This window comes from Rattus norvegicus, chromosome 16 (assembly GCF_021556685.1).
Source record: "Rattus norvegicus strain SHRSP/BbbUtx chromosome 16, alternate assembly SHRSP_T2T, whole genome shotgun sequence".
Classification (NCBI taxonomy): domain Eukaryota; kingdom Metazoa; phylum Chordata; class Mammalia; order Rodentia; family Muridae; genus Rattus; species Rattus norvegicus.
In genome coordinates this window covers 8,977,543-9,003,865 of record NC_141549.1, presented here as the reverse complement: position 1 = coordinate 9,003,865, position 26,323 = coordinate 8,977,543, and the positions used below count along the sequence as shown (strand labels likewise).

The following is a 26,323-nucleotide window of genomic DNA, read 5'->3' as shown; positions in this document are numbered from 1 at the left end:
TTGTCCTTTTGCTGAACTATCAGACAGCTGAGGGCAGAGCGACTGAGGATCTGAAGTCCAAGGCTGAGTCCTCTAAAGAGTGTGAGAACTGGAACACTATCTCACTTATGGTAGCTAGTGGGAAAGAGAGAAACCAAGAGCTGCACACATGGAAGTGAACACTCAGACACAAGCAGTGAACTGACAACTGATATGGGCCGGTGTGATAATACAGAATCCTAAGAAGTCAAGAGCACAGTTGGACTCAGTGTCCCAGATATCTAACAGGTCTCATTGGAAAACCTGGGGTATGTGACAGGACGGAAAGGATCATTTCCCAAGTAGTATAGCCTCAGAAAACGGGAGCTTTTACCACTATGGAAAATAAATAACACCTGAGTAGGATCGAGCTCCCACAAAACCAGTCTTCACGATAGACAGAACTATAGCAAATACTATTGTAGGAACTGAGGACCAACTGCAGGTAGGAAAAGAGGGTCCAATTAAGACTGTACTCCAAGTGGATGGGAAAGAAACAGTGCTGGGCCCACCTTTACAATGGGCCAACACTGTTACAAACCTCTTATTACTGAGTGGGGACAAGAAACCTCTCACAACAGAACTGCCTCTGACCTAGGAGAGAGATGGGGGTGGACTGGGAAAAAATAAAATGGATGCGAGGGTAGAAATAGATCTCATAAATATGAAATAAATAGTGTATTTATTTTTAAAGTATGTATGTACAGGTCAAGAAAAGGGAATGGGAAAGAAGAGATTTTGAGAGGCAGATGAGGTAACAGAGTAGATATGGCCTGAAAGCAGAACCAGGACTATTGGTGAAGGAGAAAGGGGAATCAGCAGAGTAGGTTCAAGGAAAGCAGGAGGACAATAAGGAGGTGCTGTCTGTCTTCTGATGCTAACTCCGCTTCTTCATGAAGGGACGCTCCCTGCAAGCAGCGCCTGTCTGCTCAGGGGACCTCAGTGAACCTTCTCCCTGTTCTGGCTGCTCTATCGAGGTCAGAGCCTGTGATTAGGCATTGGAGGGAAAAGGTGGGAACTGAAGGCTTGAGAGTGGGTGCAGGTAGAGAGGCAGAAGAGCATGAGAAGGAGACACAAGAAGGAGAGGGGGCTAAAAAAGAGGAGGAAGCCATGATGGACCAGAACCTCAAGTAACAAAGAGGTCTTACAGATGAGGAATAAATTAGTATAGTGTAATATCTGCCCAATCTAGGCTTATAGCTTATAATTATAACAACTGGATTATATGTTTTTTATATGGACTTATCAGGGTTGGAAATCCCAGTAGCAGAGAGGAGGATGTAAAAACATTATGAAAATGCTTAATAAAATCCATTTCTTTAAATACTAACTTTTAAAAAAATTGAAAATAAAAACTTAATATAAGAAAAAGTATATATAAATTCTTAAAAATGTATTTCCACATTTAAATTTTCTTTACATATCTCTTTCATTCATTTCTTATTAAAAATATCTGAGCGCTTACTACTTTCAGAAAGCACTGTGGAGACAGTCTTTGATGGCCCTGCGGACTCCGGATCCACACTGCTCCACCTGTTTCTGTGGGACAGGTCTCTGACATCCCACAATGTCTCATCATTGTCACTAGAAGAAAAACACATAACTTGTACATTTAGAGAAGAATCTCTAATAACCTCATTGCTCAACAGAGAGCCACCTTCATTCCATTCCAGCCGAGTATGGCTACTCTTGCCATGTGTAACCTGCTCCCTCCCAGGGAACTCTAAACTTAACACCTGATCATCTGCCCTCCTGCGCTGGACTTGAAAACCTGGGACCAGTGCACCTATCCATCCTGTCCTCCCTGAGCTGGGACAACAAGTAAGGGCACAGCTGGGACTCTCAGAGCAAGCTAGAAGCCACCGCTCTGTCCTCAGACAGCCGCCATCACCGTCCCTGAGCTCACTGCAGCCATCCCTCATGTAGTCGGGTAGAATTACCTTCCTTCCTCCTAGAAGGTGCAAACCAGAACTTAAGGTTAACTTTTGTTCAGAGTATATTAACCTTCCTCATCACTCTGTATCTGCTTCCTGTTCGGAATTAATCCAACTCTGATTTGTCTGTTTTCCAATAACTCATTATCTACATTTTCTTCCATATCCTAAAGTATTCGATTCTCCATCTGTCGAGCTAACAAGTGTTAACAAGTTTTTAAGTGACTATACTCGTTTCCTGTTCCCTCCCCGACCTCTCACTACTGAGTTAACTGTCTGTGCACTTGGCTCCTACACTTTCGTTTGCAGTCTCACTTAGCAAATCTTCCTCGTTTCACATCTGGACTTAATTCTCAATGTCTAGAAAAGTTCTTCCTAAAATGAACTATGGTTATAAGGCCACACAGAAAAGACCCTTGGCTGCACCAAACGGTATGATAGCTGCCTACTTTCACCATCGTTCCAGTGATCTTTGACTTGTACTTCATGCTTTAGCCATGTCTTTTCTTTGGTTCTGAAGGCCATTTTCATTATTTACGATCCCCTCCTCATCTTTGGAGCCATTGTAAACATATGATCGATGTGCATTCCTACCTTTCTAAACCATCCTCCTTTCTCCTTCAGTAACTTTCAAGGTAGGGGTTGGCATAAAGTATAGGACAGAGGACAGGCAGACTGTCAGAGGAATGGACTGCAAATATAACTGCTTCATTTTAATTTTAATAGACAAAAATATAAAGGCTTAGAGCCACACATCCTGAGTTCCTTCACTCCAGCCAACACTAGATCTTTAGTTTTAAATCTCTTCTTCTCCAGCTTTCTGTTATCCCAACCCACACACATCATTTCATTCTTGACACAACTCTTGCCATTAGTAAGATATCTTCACAAGCCCTTACTTTTCTCAAACATCTCTCACATCTGAAATTTTCTCCCCTCTTTTTACCTGCTAGGTTTCTATTTACTTAAATTCTAAATCCAGAATTATATCTTTTTCCAAAAGGCTTACGAGGGGCTGGAGAGATGGCAGTTAAAAGTGCTTAGTGCTCTTGTAGAAGACCTAAGTTTGCTTCCTAGTACTCACACCCACCTCCAATTCCAACCTCAGAGGATCTGACACCTGTGATCACCATGGACCTGCACACCTAAGGACAGATACACATGCACACATGCACAGATACTCATAATTAAAAATGAAATCTTTTAAAGTTTTTTAAGTTTGTGAAAAACTTTTCTGTAAATAGTTATAAACTTTCTATAGCATAGTCTTTGCATTTTGACTATATAATATTCACTGTGAAACCATGTCTTTTTATGTCTGTTTGCCTAATTAAACTAAGATCTGAATGGCAATGGTATATATAGGCTCACCAGACAATGTGGCCTCAAAATACCTTGGAATCACTATTATATTTTTGTTCCTTTAATGCACTTGTGAATGTGATACACATACATTTTACACAGACACACATGTAAAAATATTTACATTGTTTTAGAGTAGTATTTTAATGAATATAGCCAATGTTATTAGTAAATCTCTCTAGAAATACACCCTAGTCAAACAGGTTTTGATTTAATATACAATACCTAAAATTAGACATTTGACAAGAAAGTTTTAGAAAACTCCTGTCCTTTTGTTTTTCTTCAGACACAGTACTAAGAATTTACCATTCTACTGGTACCATTAATTAAAAATAAAATTTTTATCTATTTAATAAAAACAGATAAACAGTTTAAGGAATCTAAATGTGCACTGAGCTTTATGTTACTTCTAAAACACTGTCTCCTTCCAGAGCTCTACACACATTTACACAAAAGTTTGGTATCTACTGAGATAATAAAGATAGTACATCTTTTGAGAAATTATTTTTCTTATTAATATCCTATCCTAAGAAAGATAAATAATGTTTAGAAAGAATTGCATCATGAAAAAACAATCAGATATTGAGGTTCTTTAGCACCACGTCCATTTAGAGGAGCAGGCATGTGCAGAGGCCAAACAGAGAGCACTGGGTAAATACGGTGTTTACCTTTCTACAGGCTCTGGAAAAACAAGGTCATACTTATTCGAGAATGACATATGGTGGGAGGTTTTTACACTCTCTGAATTCACTTTATTCCCAAAAACCTATAGACATGAGAAAGAAAACAAATTATAGGCACAATTTTAGGAAAATATAGTTAAAAGAAATATGATTGGTACAGTACAATCGTATGAGTAATAAAATTTTTAATGATAAAAAGACACTTGAAATGTACAGACTTAGCAAATATTCCCCGATTTTTCAAAATAGAGTATAGAGTTCTATGTAAATACAACTAATAAACTTGAAACAGTCAAGTTATCTAAAGCCAATAAAAATTGGCTGTTTGGAAAATGTTGCTTATTACTACGAGCTAAAAAGAAATTTCTGTGAGTGCTTATGACATCCTACTTGCTGTGAGTATAAAGTTGTTCTTAGCACACGTTTATCTTTACTTTAGGACGTCTGCCATCTACATGCAGTAATTTTACAGGTGTCTTCGCTATGAGATCTTGCACCGCTAAGGGAAGACGGCCGCTCTTCTTTCAGTGACTGACAACATTCTGTATTGTACCTGCCTCACTGGCAGACAACACTGAATTTAATTAATTACAGGATAAAAGTCACATAAAGACACTTTTCAAATCACACTTCAAAATCAATACAACTTCATTTTTAAAGAGGCAAATTATTCTAGCAGCTGTAGGATGGCTCAGGGCTTACGAACAACTGTTGTTCTTTCAAACGACCCAGGTTCAGCTCCCAGCACCCATCTGGCAGCTCACAACCATCTATAACTCTAGTTTGATTCTAGGGGATTAAATACTATCTTAAATATTAAAAATTAAATATCATCCATGGATACAAGGCACGCACATGGATAACGATAGATAGATAGATAGATAGATAGATAGATAGATAGATAGATAGATAGATAGATAGATCGATCTCTGAGATATGTATATGTAGGCAAAATACATACATAAAATAAATAAATCTCTAAAAATGTTTTGAAAATTTCACAATCAAAATCCAGTTAAGTATTCAGCAACTCTTCTACATGGATACAATTCAAACTGAAGGCTCTATCAGGTCTCTGGCTGTGAACTGAGCTTAGCTAACAATCAATAAGAAGAAGAGAAACACAATCTATATCAAGACAGCGGGCCTTTTGGAGATTGCTCAAAGAATCAAAGTAACAACAAAATGAAGAAAAGGTTAGGTAATTTTTTTTCTGAGGAGCCTAAGTTTTTCACTCTATACCCGTGCTAGATAAAGTGAACACAGTTATATTAGGAGCAAGGTCTTTTCTCTGCTATGGAAGAGCCATATAGTCACGGCCCAATTACTTCACCTTCCTAGGCCTCAGTTTCTTCACAGCTAAAAATGAGAAACAGACAAAAATTTAACCATTTTCCAGTTCAAATTTACAAGTCTATAAATAACACAATTCCTAAGCGACATCATACTCAAAAGGAAAGCAAGTAGTTTCAGTATCGAGCTGTCTTATGAAATACAAGTAAATTCTGGTAAAGCGAGTTAATCTCCCCTTACATACTCCAGCAGCCATCCAGGAATGCTCTGAGATACGACTTAGAAGCGGAAAACATATCAAAACTTTTCCTACAATGCCGTAAATCTTGACAAAATAAACAAAAACTGAATCATAAAATGTATTCCAATTTATAAAGGAACCAAGTTGAACATGGTGGTACATGCTTACAATTCTAGGATGTAGGAGAGGGAGGCAGGAGAATCATGAGTTCAGAGTCAGCCTATGCTAATAAGGAGACACTGTTTTAAAATAAAATATACACGGGAACCAAATAAGGTTACATAAAGCTAATTTCAAATCATCAGAACTACTCTGTATGTGTGGCTAACAATGATCCCAGAAATCACAGCTACTGGATGAGGACTCCAGTGCCAGGCCTGGGCTGTTTCCCACAGGTTGTTACTCAGAGGCATTCCTAAACCCAAAGCAGCACAGGCGAGTGCTGCTGTGGTCGGTTGCTCACTACAACGCGATGACGTTAATCCTCCTGCTGAAGACCGTTTGTACTGCACACAGAAACCCAGCTCTGACTGAGATGGGGGCTGCCTGCTGGCTTGTGCTCACAGGGCTGAGCAAGTGTGAAGGGTGGATGTGGGAGATGCCATCAGTAATCCTGCTGGGCCACAGACACTGCAGGCTATACTTCTGACTCGTCAGCAAAGACTGTCTGTCCACAGGTACAACAGTGGCATGTCTGTCCTGGGGGTAGCTAACTACCTGATTAGAACTAAGGCCTATTCCACGGGAGCAAATCATATTTCATAAATATGGTCAAAAGCCTTAGGCTGGAAATGTCCTAGATCCTAGTAGGGAAGCTACAGCTACTGTTTGGATTAATGTATACAATGTGTTCATCAAATTACCTTCTCACTAACTCTTCATTCCCGTATATTAGCTTATCCCTATATACTGCTGTGCTTGGTCAAGGAAGCTTCGTTCTGTAATAGGCAGTAAAAACACCAGAGACTCCCAATAGACTGACGTGTTAAAAGCAAGTTACTGTTGGATAAACATGAATGGAGATTTCTATCACGGTGTGGCTTGGGGAACACAGGCATAGACAGGCATCAAGAATACAAGAGCTAGAAAATACAGCAATGTAGAACGCTGCCCCTGGGCATGACTCAGGCATGGCACCCTTCAACTCAGCATCCAGGCCAATCTGCACAGACAGGAAATTCCACGTCTGTATGCACTGAACCTGTGGAATGGTTATTAGTGACTACTTTTACATATGTCTATAAAGAAAAAGAGCATGTGGGGCAGAGGAAAATACAAACATACACTTTGGAGGGGAAAAAAAGCACCAGTAAACATGACGCTGCCCCACAGAATGGAGAAGAGAGACTAACTGCTGAGGAGACCAGAGCTGTTCAGGAGATACCCAGTCTGCCCTGAAACAAAGAGAACGGGGCCTCGGAAACATCCCGTCCAGCTAAGCTTCCAACTAGGGAAAAAAGGCCTAGGGATAGGACATGATCAAAATACAGTCTATGAGTGCATGAAAATGACATAATGAACCCATTACTCTCTATAGTTAAGATGTGCTAATAAAAAGAAAGCTCCTGGAGACATTCTGTGAGGTTGCTCGCTTTCAAATCATCTTTATTGAAGAAAACAATCATTCTGAGGACTAACGGTCATTCATGACCCTAAGCTAGAGATTCCAAGCCAGTTGTGGTGATGACCTTGACATGTCTACCACACATATAACAGAAGTGTAGACAAGACTCCAGGAGACTACAGTCAAGCTACATCACCGCTAGCAGCTCTCTTGCCAGTCTTAGAGACAGTTCGTCAGGGAGCTGAGAAGAGCAGCACTTGCTCAGGGACAGACTTTCTTGTTGTACCCTCTAGGAAATGGAAGTGGTTGGAGCAGCAGCATCTAAGTCCCCAAGCTCCAGCTGACTGGAGAAGGGGAAAAGAAAAGGCACCTGGGCATGCTACAGACATGGATCCCAGCTGAGGGAGGGGGTTATATGAGAAACACAAGCCTCAGCTCTCCTTCAAGGCCCTGCACAAAGCACCTACAAGCTTAAATAATACTTCCCATCTTGACTGTATCCCTGAGCAGCTTCTAAAAGATGGTGTATGCTAAGGATTACTTACAAGCTTGCCTTTCCATAATTTGAAGACATTGTACCATATGGTTTTTATCAATAAAAAACATCATCAATATATCTAAGTGTTCTTCACACTTCATGAGATTTTTTATTTTGTACCTGTCAGTAACACAAAATAGCATGAATGTCAAAACAAGTAAAATTTCTAGAGTAGCAATGAAAGAAGTTTCCTTTAGATTGGCAAAAACAAGACCCTCCAATCTTTTCAATTCCTATTTTGGTCATTTGTATTATCAGAAGTATTCTTGTTAAATCAGAAGTAACTGTAGTAAGAAAAGTAAATATATACTTATCTTCCTGGTCTAAGAACTACCAGCAGCAGTTAGCAGAAAGCCCGCCCCTTTGGTTTACCGGTTTTGTAGGTGTCTTTTGCTGACTTGATGAAGGCAAAGACTTCTGGAGATTCAGGTCATCTGAGTCACCCTCATGTTCATCATTATCTCTTCCTGAGCAAAAAGAAACAAAGACTTGATCAAATGAGAAGCACTAAGGGAAACTGAAGTCCGAGTGAGAAGTCAAGCTAGTGAAAGTTTCTCACCTACTTTTCAAATCATCTGTGTTTTTCTCATATGTTAATTTCTTCCCTCTGCCTTGAAAAGTCAACATCAAAGAGTATTTTGTTTCCTAACATTATACTTATGAAGCTGATTTCTAAGCAATTCCGTTTTTTTCTTATTGCCATATTTTTAATACAATATTCTTCAGGGAAATTTTAAGTAACAGCCTACAGAACCTACATATTGAGAGCTATAAAAGAAAATTATTCTGTATTGCAGAGTCCATGCAGCAGGAGGATATCTGTGAGTTATGGCTAGCCTGTTCTACACAGTGAGTTCCAGGACAGTCAGGGATACATTCTAGAGAGACAATATCCCAAAAAGATTGAGCTAAAACAAATACAGCAAAATAACCCTAGACATCTGAGAAATAAAAATAATAAGAAACCCAGAGCAGCAATTTTACATCAAATTAATAACATTTATTTTTGCCATGATTCCACAACTGCTGGTGGGTTTTATAGTTTAAGAGCATACTGCTGGTATTCTGGAAAATGATACAGCAATAGAAAAACATCCAGACACCCTATGTCAAGCTTGCCGACCCTGTGTACTTACAATAAAAGCTATAATTACCAATATGTAGTCCATAGCTTGTCTATACTAAAAGGGGAAAGCTGAGAATAATTCATCTGCTAAGTAAATCACCAAGAGAAAGGGAGGGGCCACCTGGTCTGTCTGAGCACAAAAGGGGACCTGAAGGAGAGCTTGGCTTGCCCCTCTAAGGCAATAATTACAAGGGATCCTGAAAAGACCAAGCAATCTTAAGCAAGAAGAAAAAGCTAAATCCATCACACTTCCTGATTTCAAAGGACTTTACAGAGCTATAGATAGCTATTACAATCAAAATAGTATGCTATCAGCATAAAAACATACACACAGGCTAACAGAACAAAGTCTACAGCACAGAAATAAATCCACATTTTGACTGTCAACTGATATTTCTCAAGGGGGACAAGAATAAACAAAAAAGAAAAAGGTAGTCTCTCGTGCCCGGCACGGTGCACCTAGACAATCACTCATGGATACAGAGGCAAAGACTGGAAGAGAAGCTCCTACTGCCATTTTCCTGAACTAATACAATTTCTAACTTCTGAATATGACTCCTATGCCCACAGGTAAGTGTAGCTCTTACCCCTCACCAAAGAAGCTTCTTTTTGCAGCAGATTAAAGCTACTACAGAGACCAGCATTTGGTCATTTGGTCATAATGCTGAGGATAAGTGAGTTCAGGTTGCCGAACTGCAGTTTGTCCAATACAACCATACACACACCTAAGGCGCAGAGAACATTGTGAAAGAGGAAGGTGAAAGACAGCAAGAGGCAGATAATCAGGATAGCTCATGCTAGATGGTGTCTCTAGATATGAAAGACAGGTCGCTATAGTTGCATCCATGAAATCTCAACATTGATGCCTAAATGAAACTGGTGTCGTGACGGCCTCAGCCTTAGATGAAGAACAATACTGTCACTGAGAAGGAGAAACAGTCTTCTCCAGAGACGAGCTCTCTGACAGATTACCTAACCCCAAGTGGCCATCCCTAAATACATGGACATAAAAATAAGACTAAATGGGCTCAGTAGGTTGGTTGGTATAACCTAAAGGTTTTTGTCAACCAGATACAAGCTGGAACTATATGGAAAGAACTCCAATTGAAAAAACAGTGACTACTAGGTTGGCCTGGAGGTGAGCCTACGGGAATTTTTTATTAGTGATTGATGTGGGTGGTGCTAGCCTGGGCTGGTGGTCCTGACTTCTGTAAAAGATCAGACTGAGCAAGCCACGAGGAGCCAGTAAGCAGTACCCCTTCAAGGCCTGTGCATCAGCTCCTACCTCCAGGTTCCTGCCCTGCATGAGTTTCTGACTTCTTTTGATGACTGACTGTGATGTGGAAGTGTAAGGTGAACAAACCCGTTCCTTCCAACGTTGATTTGATCACGGTTTTATCACAGCACTAGTAACACCAACAAAAACAGTGCTGATGGTACTTTACCACAGCAACAGAAGCCATGAGACGTGTGTGTGTGTGTGTGTGTGTGTGTGTGTGTGTGTGTGTGTGTGTGTGTGTAGGAAAGGTAGGGGTGGAAATTATAGTGCTCATGAATGAAATTCTAAAAAAGAAGAATAATCAACATTTTTTTAAAAAGTTAATCACTTTCATAAGTGATATTAGAGAAACCGGGATCCATATTCAGAAAAATAACATTGTATCCCTAACCTAAATTAAAAACAAATTGTCAAAATTTATAAATATAAATTTATATTATCTTAAAATATAAGACCAAGACTATAAAACCACTACTGCGAGAAATTCTTGGAACTTGTTTGAGTAATGGGTTTTTAATATGACACTGAAAGTAAAAGTAACAGAGGCAAAAATAAGCAAGCATCAAATTAAAGTTCCTGTAAAGCAAAAGAAACGAGAGAGAGGAAACCTAGAGGAGGAGGGGATTTCTCTGATAAGGGCTAGTAGGAAAATCAAAGTCAGAAGCACCAAGAGTGTGACCACGCACCGGTTAAGACTGCTACTACCAAAAAGACGGAAGAGAGCAGGTGCTGGCAAGGGTGCTAGAAAGCCTTCGCCATGTGCTGTTATTGGTAGGGGTACAGATAGGAAAACACCGTTATAGAAACAGTATGGTGTTTCTATGCAAAACTTAGAACTATCAGAAAGTCCTGAAATCCCACTGGTAGGTATGTTGTACTCAAGATGAGTGAACTGAATATCTTAAAAGGACACATGCACCCCTGACCCCTGCAGCAAGACTCTCAGGAGCCAAGATGCGGAACCTACCTACCTGCCTGTCAAAAAAATAGATAAATAAAATACTGTAAACATCAATATCATGCAACAGTCATCATAAAAGGAGAAAAGTGTACCATTTACAACATGAATAAACCTAGAGGACATTATGCTAAGTAAAATAAGCCAGCTACAGAAAGCCAAAACTGCAGTATCTCAATTATATAGAATACAAAACCACATGCATAGCAGCAGACTGTAGAATGGCAATTACCAGAGGCAAGAAGGGTGTTGTTGGTAAAGGAATACAAAGTATTGCTTACATAATGAATATATCCTGAAGGTCAATGCAAGACACTATGTCCATAGCTAGTCATGCTGTCCTTGTAACTGGAGATGAGCTACAAGTGCGACCATTCTTACTACACACCAAAACCAAGCCTACTCATATCAAGTCCTGGATAGGTTCATTAGCTTCATTGTAATGCTCGTCTCACAATGAACAACAACGCAGGAGAGGGACCCCCAACCCAGAATCGATGGATAGTGTGGACAAAGACGGTAGGAGAGGAAATAGGAGTTGAATCCAGGAAGAATAAAAGAGGAATTCTAAAAGCAATGGCCAAAGATGGTAATGGTACCACAAGAGCATAATCCTAGCACTTGGAGGCTGACCAAGAGAACTGACAATTACAGGCCACTGCAGAGTGAGTTTGAGGCTGACCTAAGCTAAATAGAAGACCCTACCTCATAAAAACTAAACCAGGGAAGGAAAAGAGAAGGAAAGGGGGAAGACAGAAAGAGGAGGGCAAGCTACTGACTGGCGCTACAGAATGACAGCAGGGCCAGCTGAGAGATGGGTGGCATCTGTACTGTGAACCAAGTCTTTAGAAACGTGTATACCCTGAGTTCATATCTAAGAAAAAAACCAAAAAACAAATAACAGCGGCTTAACAAGAAAGTTAGCGGTTTCATTATCTTCTTTGTGGTTTCATGGGGAGTGTGGTTTTCACAAATTCTGTATAATAAGCATGGTTTATGATAAGCAAAAAATGTTATTTGAAAGGGATGAAGTCAGACTTGAATGTACTCCTTAGTGCTGTGCATATGACGGCTTTTTAGATGGCCATTCTAGAGTCAGAACTGGTCTCTACAGGCTAACAAAGCCACAGGCAGCCTCTGCTCATGGCTACAGCATGAGAGGCACAGCTCCAGTTGCTCCTATCCCCAAGGCCCTCTAGGTGAAGAAGTCATGAAAACTTACCATGTTTTTGTCTAACATTCCCGGGTGAAGACATGTTGTCCCCATAGCCGGAATGAGATGGGCAAAAAGCTTCTGCAGATACGGAGCCTTAGTTCCTGGAGTCAGGCAGGTCTATTTAGTATCCAGGGGCCAGCATACAATCGGAGCGCTCCTAACCCAGTACATGAAGCATACAAAGAGTTTTCTGTTAGACAACTGGGATTCTCACATTTTAACTAATAAATCAGTCACTGTCACTGAAAGGGCACTCAATTCTTTAAATGCCTTACCTATGTCATTCAATACAGAATTAAAAAGAATTAGGTACAAAGCCTATGGTTGAGCCATTCCTGTTCCTCCAATCTACAAAGAATCCTCACATGGATACTTTTTATTTTCTAATCATTGCCATAATTGCCCCCAAAAGATCCTGTTCCTTTCTATCAGTTTCTTTCTATTGGCAACACACACACACACACACACACACACACACACACACACACACACACGCACGCACGTTTGCTCATGCACACACACGCATGTACACATTTTTTTCTATAACCAAGATTTTGTGAGTTTCCATGAAACTCACTATGTAACCTTGAACTTAAAATAAAGCCCCTGCCTCAGCATCTCAAATTCTGGGAATTTAAACATGGAGATACTTTTTTTATTAGCTGTCCAAAAATGAATTAATATGAAATTAAAGTGACTATCTCAATACAAAGCATTTTAAAAGATGCTAATAAAACTTACTTACAATTTGAAATGAGGCAAAAAGACAGATGGACTGTTCTTCCAGTGCCTTGTGATGACAACCTACTCCAACGACTATTACGTGGGAAAACTATAACCTGTTCAGATGTTTACTACTAAGACCGCTAGATTTATTGAACTTGTATAGTAACCTGCACACTTTTGTTCAGCAATAATACAAATACTTTTTTTTTCTTTTCTTTTTTTCGGAGCTGGGGACCGAACCCAGGGCCTTGCACTTGCTAGGCAAGCGCTCTACCACTGAGCTAAATCCCCAACCCCGGGAATACAAATACTTTTGATAAAAAGATAGCACCAAGGACCAGAATTCAGAGCTGTGTCAATCATTAACCAGTGCTCTACATGTAACTCACACTTACTATAACCTTAGGAGGAGCACCAAGGAGCCCTGAGGAGCCCTGAGGAGCACCGAGGAGCCCTGAGGAGCACCGAAGAGCACCAAGGAGCCTTGAGGAGCACCGAGGAGCCCTGAGGAGCACCAAGGAGCCCTGAGGAGCACTGAGGAGCACCGAGGAGCACCGAGGAGCTCTCCCAGAGGCAGAGCTGAAATGCTAAGCTGTGTGCTAAGATCCCTGATAATTACAATCCCCCATCCTCCAACTGCATAGTTAAAAATACTAATACAGTTCATTTTTTAATTAAAGCCAAAATTAATTTCCCTTGGAATCTTGTCAGTTAAGATCTAACTATTCCTTGATAAATAGAAACTTAATTTCTTATTTAACACCAGGGTTTAAATATGCTATACCTCATACATGAGAGCCCATCAAGTAAATGTGTGAAAAACTCAAATTCAATGATTTGTTCTCTTTATGTAAATATACATAAACTGGATCTCCCTAGATCACAAATAAGTAGGGTGAAATCTTTACTAATCAATACCCAATAATCACCACTTCCAATCTACAAAAGTCAAAACTGCATTTAAGCAATGTTTTATGCCTTTTAAAAATTGTTTCTAGCATGGCTGGGAGGTTTTTATAAAACCTTTCTATAAAAGATAACCAATATTGAAAGTGACAATTAAGTTACCATTGATCATTTCATTCAAAAAAGCACACCCACTTCTGAGATGCTTTTGCCAAACTCCAGTGCAGTGAGTCAGAGATAATCCTGTAGAAAAACAAAAGGGAGACTGGATGAACAGACAACAATTAATAATGAGTTGATGAAGATTTAGTTCTATGTTGAGCTGCAGGACAGGAATAGAATGAGGCCTTGCAACTCACCACTGCAGAGATCAGGCTATGCCTATTCCTAAGTTACTCCATACTGTCTAAAACAGTAAAAAACTGTATAGAACAGGCTGTGACATCCCCTAAGAGATTTCATTCTACAATCAGCTTTTGACTTCATGCTGCTAAGTGCATTGAAAGTAATACACCCTTGAGGAGAACGAGAAGGTAAACTATTCCTAACAGAGGTTACTATCTTCATTTCTGCTGGCTACTATGTGTGTCTGATTTGAAAGTTACTTTGTTTTTTCTCTCAGTCAGGCTTCCACACTTCTGCTGATGCTGGGCCTGAAGTGATGCTGTTTGCCTATCTCTCTGCTGCTTCTCTTTGCTACTTGCTATATTCTTGTACTTTTGCTTTATAAACTCACTCATTTGAGACCCCAAATATGGCTATCATAGATCACCCTCCAGACCAAATACAAAGCAAGCGCTCTCTCTCTCTCTCTCTCTCTCTCTCTCTCTCTCTCTCTCTCTCTCTCTCTCTCTCTCTGGAGAGATGTGATAATGTAGAAAATCAAAGAATTGGCTCTGAGAAGAAAGACCTAAAAGGTAAAAAACCATGCTCGGTTGAGGTGCTAAGACCACTCTTCACAGTGGATTTTGGTCTGGGTGACATGTTTAGAGTGACATGCTCGGCACACTGCCCCTGGCAGTTACTCCCAGGGCTCATGCTGTTGAAACACTTCTTAAATGCCCTGCTCTCAGAAGCCCACACTCACCAGGAAAGAAGATGAGGGAAGCCTCAAAAACTGAAAAATGACTGACTCTGGAACTCCTACAGTCACCTGAAGAGATGTTTTTTCCTTGAAAAACATTTATTTCCTATAAAGGTATTCCCAGCACAAGTTCTTTAAGCTGTATTACTTGGTATGACCCATGTCTTAAGAATTGTTCTTGCTCTGCCGCTGGCTCCTTCCACTGTCACTGCTTTGCTGTACTGTATTTGTTGTTTCTGTTTTGTTTTGCTTGGCCACTCCTGCAACTCCATGGTTGCTGCTGTAAAGGCCTCCAGCAGTTCCCATGGCTCTCTCCTGCACTTGTTCAAGCCTTGGCCAGCACTGTACCACTTCTGTGGCTCAGTCTGGCTCTCACTCACTCTCCCCTGCTTGGCCACTTCACCAGTTGTAAAGCCGCTGGCCACTCTTTGATCACCCGTTTTGCAGTTTAACTTGCCAACTGTTCAGTGTCAGTGCTGATGCTATAGCTGCTGCCACCGCCTTCTTTCTTTTTCTGTGGTTGTTACTGATATGGGATGCTTTAAGATTTATTGGTATGTTATGTATGAGTGTTTTTCTTGAATGTATGAGCACTGGGTATATATCTTGAGCCTGCAGAGGCCAGAAATGTGTGCCAGGTCCCCTGGAACTGGACTTACATATGATTTGTAAGCAGCTATATAGGTGCTGAGAACTGAACCTGAAGTCCTCTGCAAGAGCAACAAGTGTTCTTGACCACTGAGCCATCGCAACCATTTACCCAGCTGTAGAGCGCAGTCCAGCCAAGTTTCTGACGCTCGTAACAAAGTGTTAGCCTTTCTTCAGAGTCAGTTATTGTAATTTGCATTCCCTTAAGATCTCACCCGTGAAGTTCATGTTTCTAATAAAATTCTGCTCACAATGATATATGTATTCTCCAAAACCAATGTGTGTTTTACACAATTCTGTTGTCTTTTCCAGAATCAGATCTATATTGTGACCCAAATCTTGTTAATCTCATCTAGAGGTTTTATATCGTGAGCCTTACCACTCTTCCTAGGTCTACCCAAATGGTACCCATTCCAAAACCTGTGCCAGGATATGTGTTAGTTTCCTGAGGCTTCTAAAACAAAGCACTATACCACAAACTGCATGGGATTTTTAAAAATTAAAAATGTATTATCGCACACTTCTGGAAACAGAAGTTCAAGTGTCAACAAAGCCATCCCCCTCCCTCCTCAGAAAGCTTGCGGGAGGAGCACTCCTTTCTCCTCCTAACACCTCCGGCTCAGCGGCGGCCTTCATGAGCCCTGGCTCATGGTCCTAGCACTCCAAGTTCTACCTCTGTCACATCGCATCTCCCTGTGTCTATATGCAAATGTCTCTTTTTCCGCAAGAACACAATTATTGGTTGGAACTTTCTTTTCATCTCGTTTATTCACTTCTGAAAAGGTCTTGTTTCCAAATAAAGTCAGAGTACCAAGTGCCAGGTTTAGAATTTTAAAGCATCTTTTGGGAAGTCAAAAATTCAAAATAAGACAATTAGAAGGATAAAATCTAGCTACCTATGGCTGGCAATTAGTTTTTGTTGTCTTTACTGCTGTTACCTGTTTGTTTGCTTCCTGGCTTGCTTGGTTTTTGAGGCAAAGTCTCACTACATACACTCGAATGCCCTGGGGACCCATACACAGACCAAACTGGCACTGAACTGTGATGACCTCCTTTCCCACGCTCCTGAGAGCTGACATGTGCCGCCACACCCGCCACACCCGCCACACTCAGCTGGCGATAAGTTTGTCTACTTCATTAAAATTAAAATAACTTCTATTTTTAAAGACATTGTTGAGAATAGAGATAAAAAGATCCAAAGAAAATATTTACAGAAAAGATAACTGATCGTTATAATCCAAAAGTTACAAAGAATTCTTAGTAGTCAGCAAAAAAAGATTAAAATAAAGATCTAAACTGATAACTTGACAAAGAAATAAACAGATATCTGATATGTTTCACATTCTACATTATTAAGAAATTACTAAGCAAAACCCAAATACTACTACTCATCTCTTGTAGTGGCTAATTAACAATACCAGATACTAGTGAGAGTGCAAACTACTAGGAGTAAGCCATTGCTGGTGGAAGGAAATATGGTGTCTACTCTAGGTGACAGTTTTAGCGTATCCTTACAGAGCTGAACATAGTATTAGCTACCATGAGGGTCAGTCATTGTTCACTGGAGCCTTAAATATTTGTGGTTATTCTAGTCACAATCACCAAAAACTAGAAACAACTAAGATATGCTTCAGTGTGTGACTGGATACACTGTGATATGTCCATCAAAGGAATATTACTGAATAACAAACAAATGAGCTCTCAGGCCATATGAGATATGGAGTTAGCCTAATGAAGGCTTCTCAGGGAAAGAAACAAATGTGCACAGGCATACTAGCTGATTGCAACTAAGGAATGCTGGAGAAAGGGGTTTTCAAAGAAATAATACTGTAACTGTGGAAATACAATCTATTTTTCAAATTCTAGAGAAATATGCTAGGCAAAGAGTAAACCCCAGTGCCCAGTAGAGGCTTTCGCTGGTGCCAATGGTAGTGGTGTAAGCACAGAAATACACCTAAGTGTAAACGAACAAAAAGGCAGAAAAAATCCACACAGTGTCAATTAAACTGTGTGACAAGTGCCAACACTGAGGGAACAGGACAGTATTCAACACAATGAAGAAACTGGATATCTGTATGCAACATTATGGATTTTAACCAATGCCCATACTATGTACAAACATTAATGCAAAATAGATCACATACCAAATCTAACCCCATAATGCTGCCAGATAAAAACCTAGGAGAAGCCAAGTGGTATGATGCAGACCTGTCTGTCAACCCAGCACCTGAGGGGCAGAGACAGGAATGCCATGAATCCGTTCAAGATCAGTCTGGACCAAGTGAGAATTCATCTAAAACAAAAACCATAACCTAGAGGACAATAGGCCAGTACAGATGGAAATTAAACCATCACAGTAGTGCACAGTAGACAGGCGAGAAGTGCAGTGGTGGAGATGCATGTCCATGGAGTCTGCAACCTGAGTGGAAGGAGACAGTTGACCCCAAAGCTCTCTGTCCCCTGGCTTTCATGCATGTGCGTGACATGTGCCCACATCAGCTTTCTCAGAGATCATCCACCTCATGTGCATACTACAATCAATGAAGAGCTTTGTAAAATCCCAGTGCCTGGCTGCCCTGGAATAACAAAATCTGAGAATAAAGTATCTGAGAATGAGACCCCAATACTGGTTGTTTTTAAAGTTCCCTTGGTTTACCCAAGAGTGAGCACCAATTTGGGAAGCATTGGAGAAATGAATCTAGGCTTAGTAACTGTCAGTAACAAGACATAAAAACATATGCAAGTTAATTAACCCTTTCTCGGCCTAATATCCCAGAGTTAATACAAGACTAAGATTATACATAAAGTTCCTGATAAATGTTAATTCTCTGACCTAGGGTAAACCTGATCAAATCCCCATTGCTAAATGTGAGAAATAGTAATTCAATCATCAATTCTTCCCATTTTCAGTTATTTGATTATTAGATCTGAGTTCAGAAATGCTATTTTTCCCCTCCTAATACCATGCTACCTGAAGCTATGCCTATTTTTAAAATCCCCTCTATGGAAACATGGCTGATTATGGCAGTGATCTTCAAACCGAGAACATGGGACAATTGATCAGAGAACATGTTAAAACCACCAATGTCCAGGCCCTACCCGAGCCGTCCTAGCCAATTAGATCAGAATGCTCCGGTATAGCACTGGAATGCTGGCAGTTTGACTGAGAAGTGATTATGACACCATCAGGGCTGAAATGCACTGCTTTGTACTAATGAGATCCCAAACGAACTGCATATCTAAGTCACTCATGGCACTCTTTAAAAATTGATGGTTCCCAGGACCTTACTACGACTTGCTGATTCCAAATCTGTGAAAATAGAACACTTCATCCCACAAATGTTCATGCAGCTCTCACTGCAGGCTTACTGGGTCACTGTCTGTCAGCAAAGATCATTTGGAATTTCCACTCGTCCCAAATTCCAAGTCTGTCCAGTTACTTTCAATCAGTAACAAATGCACTCCATTTGTTAACCTCTTTATACAGTACACAGTGTATAGTGTACAGTATACAATATACAGTAACCCTCTTATAGATTTTGTACAGCCAAATAGCCTCCATCATTTACCATGCACTATACCCAGCATTGGCCTGCAGATCTACTGATCTTTGTAACCAAATATCTTCAGTGGTCTACCAGTTTAGGACACCCCTCCCCCAAAAATGGACTCAGACTCCAAGCTTTTGTGGTAGGCAACACCAGCACTGATGAGGTTCATAGGTCCAGAGGAAATATAAGTTATATTTTGTACCTATAAGCAAACTGATATCCATTTATTTTCCTCATACAGACAATACAACCAGAAGGGTGGAATAAGCAAGCCCCAGGGGAGAAGAAATAATACAGTGCCTAAATGCCAAGAAAACACAATGGCTAGATGATTTTAATGGAACTAATCAAGCAGAAATACTTCCATGAAGTCGCCACATTGACTCCTTTGATCCTTACAATAACCTTATCAGGCAACTACTACTGTTTCCACATCATGCATTATTTAAAAAGAAACACAGTAGTTGATCTGCTCACGGGCACATAAGAAGGCAGTGTAGGACACAGCTGATCTGGCTTTGCGGTCAAATACTTTTAAGTATTCCACTGAATTTATGGAAGAGTTATGGCTGAGCAGTTGGAAAAAATACAAATAAAATCTACCACAAAAAACAGAAACTGGAGCTCAGTCAATACCAGCCATTATTATATCTTAATACTGCCCAAATGGCTAGGGAGGAATAATAGCCTATTAAACTGATTTTTTTTTTCAGCCTGGTGATATTGGAGCTGTAGATTTTGTAACTGTGGGTAAATTAGGTCTAATATGAAATAAGCAATAAAAATATTTTTCAAAAAACTTAGTAATTGTCACTATAATGAACTCCCAACAGAAGCTGCCAGAATTACAAAGCTTCATAAATACAACCAAACCAGGAGCAGGTGCCTAAAGATAGCTGTAAACTTCAGTGAAGTCCGATCTGACTGAAGAATGTGCAGGAGGAGGAGATCTCCTCTGTTGGTAAATGTCCCCTCTCTCAGGCACATTTGTAAAAACAGAAAAAATCAAGCAAAATGATAACTCAAGGGGAGATTATATTACAATGTGCCTGGCAACGACTTTGATGCCTTTCATGAATCTAATTCATTTAATCTTTGTAAAAACCTTCCCAAGGTTGAATACTTGCACAGATGAAATAAATCATAAAACCACACTAGCTGGCCTCACAAATCCTTGACTCCAAACAGGCGCTTAACACTGCAGCAATTCAATTCTGTTTCCTGTTTCCTTTTCCATTCCACAGAAGGACTATGTTACTGAGTTCTCCAACAGCAATGTTTTTTCCTACCCCACACCAGCCTTGCTCCTGACACACAGGTCTTCCTCTATTACCAACCTGCTCTGTACTTGTGGTCTGTTTCCCTTCTACCTGGTAGTTGAGTGGAATATAGTCTGCTGTAACTCAGCAGATTTCCAAGGACTCCCTCAGGCAAAATTCTTCTTTTATCTGTATCTTTCTCCCTTCCTCTGATCTCAATTACATCAGCATATGGACAAATTTCTAGTCTCTCCTATTTAAAAAAATGAATTTGACCAAAAGGCCTCTCTTTGTTATACACTAAAGCTGTGTTTAAAATGATTAAAATTTTCCTAGTTGTCAAAAACATTTTGTGGGTGAGTTTTGTTTCCATTTGGCCTTGGTTTTTAGTTCGAGGCTGTTTTGAGGCAGGCTAGACCAGGCTGGCCTGAAACTACCTCATCTCGGCCTGCTTCGCCAACATCTTACATGGTAGCATTAGCCACGAGTAACCACCAGTTTCCCCCTCTTAATTATTTGATGTTCCCCTTCTTTATGGAACTCTCAATTCCATCCAGTTCCTTGAATGCCATATAGACGGTAATAACTAAAATTGTTAACCCTAGCCCTAACATCCTCCCCGGCTCTAGAACCAAATTCACACCAGCCTGTATGACTTCAGGTTAAACTTGATCTCAGTTTTAAAATCCACTAGGTGATTGCTGTCACGTTCTGTCACAACGAAAGTAAATCTACTCGGTGACAGATGGATATGAAAAAATAACGTGGTAGGTGCAAAGTGCTTCCCAAGTACGTTCTTTGTATGCAGGTATCTCGAACTCAACATCAAGAACCACTTCTAATGGGAAAACACTACTCCTCCTACCCAGCTTTCCTTGACTTAGACTCAACCTTGATTTGTTACCTCCTTCTTGGAATATGAAGGGCAGGGAGCTTGCTTATTTCTTTCCTCTACACCTCGCTTCTAGAACACGTGCCGGGTACACTTTCCACACGAGTTCCTGGTTAATTGGTCTTCTCTCTGGCCACCCCAACCCTCACCGGCTCGAGTGTCCATGGCGCCCTTGGTCTCCAAACCTTTGCTTATTACCAAACTCAGCAGGACCCCCAGATCTTCCCCTACCACACACTAGGGTTGGCAGGCCCACACCCGTCACCCTGACACCCATCATCCTGAGGCTGGGCCTAGTCCAGCCCTCCCGCCTCCATGGTCAGTCTCACTCCCAGCCTACAGGGAGCCTCGGAGTCAGCCTGTGCTCGAGGTCTCCGTGCACGAACAGCCCCTTCTCCCTGAGAAGCAGAGGAAGGACTCCCCCTCACGCCTCAACACTCCCTGACCTGGCCCACCTCTCCTCACCTGGGCCTGTCAGACCGGGCCCCGGGGCTCCAACCGCCTCACCAGGAGGTTCGCGCCAGAGCCTCGATGTGTCCAATACCAGAGACTGCCACGAGCCTGCGCAGTGCTGTCCTAGTCTAAGCCACTGTAAACCTGGTCAGAGCAGATAGTGCTTCCCCCTGCTGGTCTTCCGAGGAACTTCAGTGCCCACTGTGGGTCCCGCTGTTAAGTTCCCTGCAGCCTGTGCCTTTCCCTCTCTTAAAGCCAACTGTTTTAAGAGCAGCCTCTAAGCTGCCTACTGAATCCCAAGGAAGTGAGAAGGGGGCCTCCCTTTATATTTTAAGATCAGAACAACGCAGACAAATGGTACCAACGTAGTCCCCTAGGCTGTGCCAGAATAGGAAGTCAATTGATCCTATCAGTTGAGACAGTTTCAGCTAGAGTATCACTCCCACGGTGACACACTCCCTCCAAGAAGGCCACACCTGCTCTAACAAGGCCACACCTCGAAATAGTGCCACTCCCTGGGCCAAGCATATTCAAATCACCACACAAAGAATGCCAATCGCTTCTTACAGTTCTAGGGAATGGGAAGTCCAAAATCAGGGAGCTAAAACCTGGCAAAGGCTTGTGTACTGTGTCCGCCAGAAAAGAAAACAGTCTCTCATCTGGCAGAAGGCAGAAAGGATAACGAAGGAAAGAGACCAACCCCCGATTTTTTTTTTTTTTTTTTTTTTGTAGCATCAATTCTACCCATGAGGATCCTACCCGAGGCCCAAAAGCACTCAAATTCCAGCTATTTTGATTAAGGAATCTTGGTGTGTTGGTTGGCTGGCTGGCTGGCTGGCTGGCTGGCTGGCTGGCTGGCTGGTCGGTCGGCTGGCTGGCTGGCTGGCTGGCTGGTTGAGAACAGACATTCAAGCCATCCCACTGGGGAAGTTGAGCTGGAAAGCAGTAGTCACCAGACCAAGGAGGCAGTAGTGCTTCTGGAATCCCATGGGCTTTGCCATCCCTGCTTCTAATCTGAATACCCAGACTCCCGTTGGAATGTCCCCTAAAGACCAAGTAATGTCTACTGTCTTCTGAGGTGGGATTCATCTATTCACCCCTCACAAGGGCAAGAACCGATGCTAAGATGGTTTCTCATTCCAAGCTATGGGTTAGAAAGGACCCTAGTGGGTACCCAGACCCAGGACCTCAGGATCCTAAGTTATTTTTATTTTGCCTCTAAAATATTCTATCTAATAGTCATACATGAATAGGACTATGAATCTTCCCCTGACTTTCTCTTCAGCAATGTCTCCTTTATTTCTCTTGTCATGTTTCCCTCTCAATTTCATGTGCTCACTCTTGTTTCTTTTTAATTCCCCCCTGAGTACATTTAGTTCTGCTGATACTTTCATGGGTGTAGATCTAAATACTGGTAGCACGAGTAGTCTCTGAGAGTCCCCATCCTTGAAGAAACTGACCGTCCCCTGCCACACACCCACACAACCATATGTTACCAATAGCTTCTTCATACACCCAATCTATGCTGAGATTTTGACTGGCTTGACCTTGTGCATGCAGTCCCAGCCTCTGTGATTTTATGTGTATAACAGCACTGCCGTATCCAGAAAATACTGTTTTTCTACAGGAATCTATTCCCTCTGACTCTTACGATCTTTCCACCCCCCTCTTCCTGGATGATCCCTAAGCCTTGAGGGCAGGGAGGATGATCCAGATGTCTGTGGGTCCACATTTCGCCCTGCCACTGGGGTGTGGGGCATGGCCACTGGGGAGGCAAAATCCAAGGAATGTCTGACTGTGTCTCCCTGTACCACTGCCTTTGGGTGCTGGGCTTTAGGGAAGTGCCAAGACACTGTTCGAGGGGTAGGAAAACAGAGTCCAAGATGGGGAGGCTGAAGTTGGGATTCCCTGACTCTCAGAAGAGTCAGGAACGAAAGGTGGGGGGTCCATGAGCCCTCGGAGAGGCCAGAACCATTGGAGGCCCACGGGCTGAGGATGACAGTAAACCCAGGTCAGTGAAATGGGGAACTCCAGCTTTAGCGCATCAGTGGAGGTAGCAGCATTGTCTGGAAGTGTAGAGAGGCCCTCCACTGGAGACAGAGCTAGGAGAGTCTCCTCCATCCTCCCCATGTTGGTTTCAATGGAAGAGATAGTCCACATTTGTCTTAGTCAGCGTTTCTGTTCCTGCATAAAACATCATGATCAAGAAGCAGGCTGGGGAGGAAAGGGTTTATTCAGCTTACATTTCCACATTGCTGTTCATCACCAAAGGAAGTCAGGACTGGAACTCAAGCAGATCAGGAGGCAGGAGCTGATGCAGAGGCCATGGAGGGATGTTGCTTACTGGCTTGCTTCCCCTGGCTTGCTCAGCTTGCTCTCTTATAGAACCCAAGACCACCAGCTCAGGGATGGTACCACCCGCAATGGGCTGGGTCCTCCCCCCTTGATCACTAATTGAGAAAATGCCTTACAGCTGGGTCTCATGGAGGCATTTCCTCAAGGGAGGCTTTCTCTGTGATAACTCCAACTTTTGTCAAGTTTACACACAAAACCAGCCAGTACAATGTTTATCCATAGCTTTTATTTGACTGTTCATCCAAGGAAAATAGATGTGTATCAACTCATCGGGGTGGATCAGAGATTAAATACCTTTCGCAGGGGAGGGATGTCTAGGAAGGGAAGTTTATTGACTAAACCCTCAGAGCCTCTAGGTACCTCATTAGCATGGAGAACACTGTTCTGGGGCTACATGGCCACAGGTCACATTTCCTTATGTGGGAAGTGTGGCATGTGTTTCAGGTCAGGAATCTGGCAGGGAGCAGGGAGGCATCTACCATCTCAGGTGGATGGGTACCTGGGTGCCGGGGTCTTGGACATGCTCTACCTCACCAAGTTTCCTAGCATGGTCCATCGTCCCACAGATGTCCCATTTAGAACCAAACACTCCACAGTCATTTACTCTCTGCATGTGACCAGTTATGGTCTCTGTATTCATTGCCATCCACTGCAAAATTAATTAATTAATTAACTAAAAATTAAAAACCTTTCTCTGATGAGGAATGAGAGATACACACTAGTCTATGACTATAAAGATAAGAACTTGCGGATCAGTTGATCACTACCATATGGAGAGTGTTCTAACACTCCCTCTGAACAGCCACATACCTACATTAGCAATTACACACAATGTATACCATACACACACCTCACAACACACACACACACTCACTCGCTCACACTCACACACCCATGGGGAAGAGACAGTGTGTCTGAGTTAGGGTTTTACTGCTGTGAACAGACACCATGACCAAGGCAAATCTTATAAAGGACATTTAATTGGAATTGGCTTTCAGGTTCAGAGGTTCAGTTCATTATCATCAAGGTGGGAGCATGGCAGCATCCAGGGAGACTTGATGCAGGAGGAGCTGACAGTTCTACATCTTCATCTCAAGGCCACTAAGAGAAGACTGGTTTCCAGGCAGTTAGGATGAGGGTCTTAAAGCCCGTTCCCATGACACACTTCCCCCAGCAAGGCCACACCTCCTAATAGTGCTACTCCCTAGTGTGTGTGTGTGTGTGTGTGTGAGAGAGAGAGAGAGAGAGAGAGAGAGAGAGAGAGAGAGAAAGAGGGGGGGGATGAGAATCAAGGTAGGCTAAGCTACATAGTGAATCCCAGGCCAGTATGGATGCCTGTCAAAGGATAAAAAATGGGAAAAGAGAAGCAAGTGACAGAAACAGAACAATCCCTTGAATGGCATTTTCCCCTCCACAGCACCCCTGGTGCAGGCCTCTGCTTGGCTGCTCGGTTTATTTTGGGATGGAATTCTTCACAGCCAGAACTAAACACAAGTTGATGAGAACCGTGAGCTTAAAAGAAGCTGTGCGGCCTCTCTGTGTGCTGCTTTCTTCCTGCCTGGCTTTGAGACACTGGCCATAAAAGACTCTATAAAAATAAATTGAGCGAAGTCTAAGCCTAATAAAAGTCCCAGCGGAGACTGAAAACCATTTTATTTAAAGAGCAGAAGGACATTCACTTACCTCGCCATGCCCCTGAGCCTGGCAGATGGCAGACTCACCGTGAATATACAGTGGTTGTTTCGTGAGGTGGCGACTCGCCCATCTTCAGCTTCAATGTACCCATTGCCCAGCAAATGGCAGCTCAAGGAGAGAAACTGTAGGCTTTGCCTGAAGAGAGCTGCATGAGGGCCTGCCACAAACTCTTGCACATGCACACCCATTCCTACATATTAGCTATAGAATAATGGTGGGGCAGACAGCTAAAGACACACAGCCAGGTTCTAAGAGACAAGCTCGACCCCGGGCTTCCCATCCTGTGAGCTACTATTTAGTCAGAGCCAAGCTTTATAGAGGAAATACAGACGTTGCCAATTTATTGTCTCTTATTATTTGAACTTAACTGAGTGCAACTTCTTTGCATTTTCCCAGTGTCATTCAGACTTGTCCTAGTGTCTTTTTCCACTGGGCTCGTGCCTGTAAAATCTGGGGCTGGTCCACAATGTAGAATACCCAGAACGGTTCCATCTCAGTGAAAGGCTCAGTCTGCCTTACTAATTGCTTGGCCCCATTTTGCA

At 42.0% G+C, this 26,323-nt stretch overlaps 1 protein-coding gene across 6 annotated transcripts in view; it reads right to left on the bottom strand.

Moving 5' to 3' along the window:
- The window catches only part of Ptpn20 (protein tyrosine phosphatase, non-receptor type 20), a 64,486-nt gene extending 42,365 nt beyond the window's left edge, over window positions 1-22,121 (bottom strand). The window contains exons 1-6 of one of the 6 annotated variants that reach the window (XM_087588227.1): window positions 21,744-22,121; window positions 14,040-14,087; window positions 12,219-12,369; window positions 8,006-8,100; window positions 3,983-4,080; window positions 1,484-1,602 (exon numbers count right to left, since the gene is read on the bottom strand). In XM_087588227.1, coding sequence (XP_087444353.1) covers window positions 1,484-1,602; window positions 3,983-4,080; window positions 8,006-8,100; window positions 12,219-12,252 — 346 coding nt within the window. In that variant the 5' untranslated portion in view covers window positions 12,253-12,369; window positions 14,040-14,087; window positions 21,744-22,121. Of the gene's footprint in view, window positions 1-1,483; window positions 1,603-3,982; window positions 4,081-8,005; window positions 8,101-12,218; window positions 12,370-14,006; window positions 14,088-21,724 lie in introns of those variants that run through there. The other 5 variants (XM_087588223.1, XM_087588225.1, XM_087588226.1 and 2 more) reach the window with 5 other exon arrangements.
- Window positions 22,122-26,323: the final 4,202 nt, after the last annotated feature.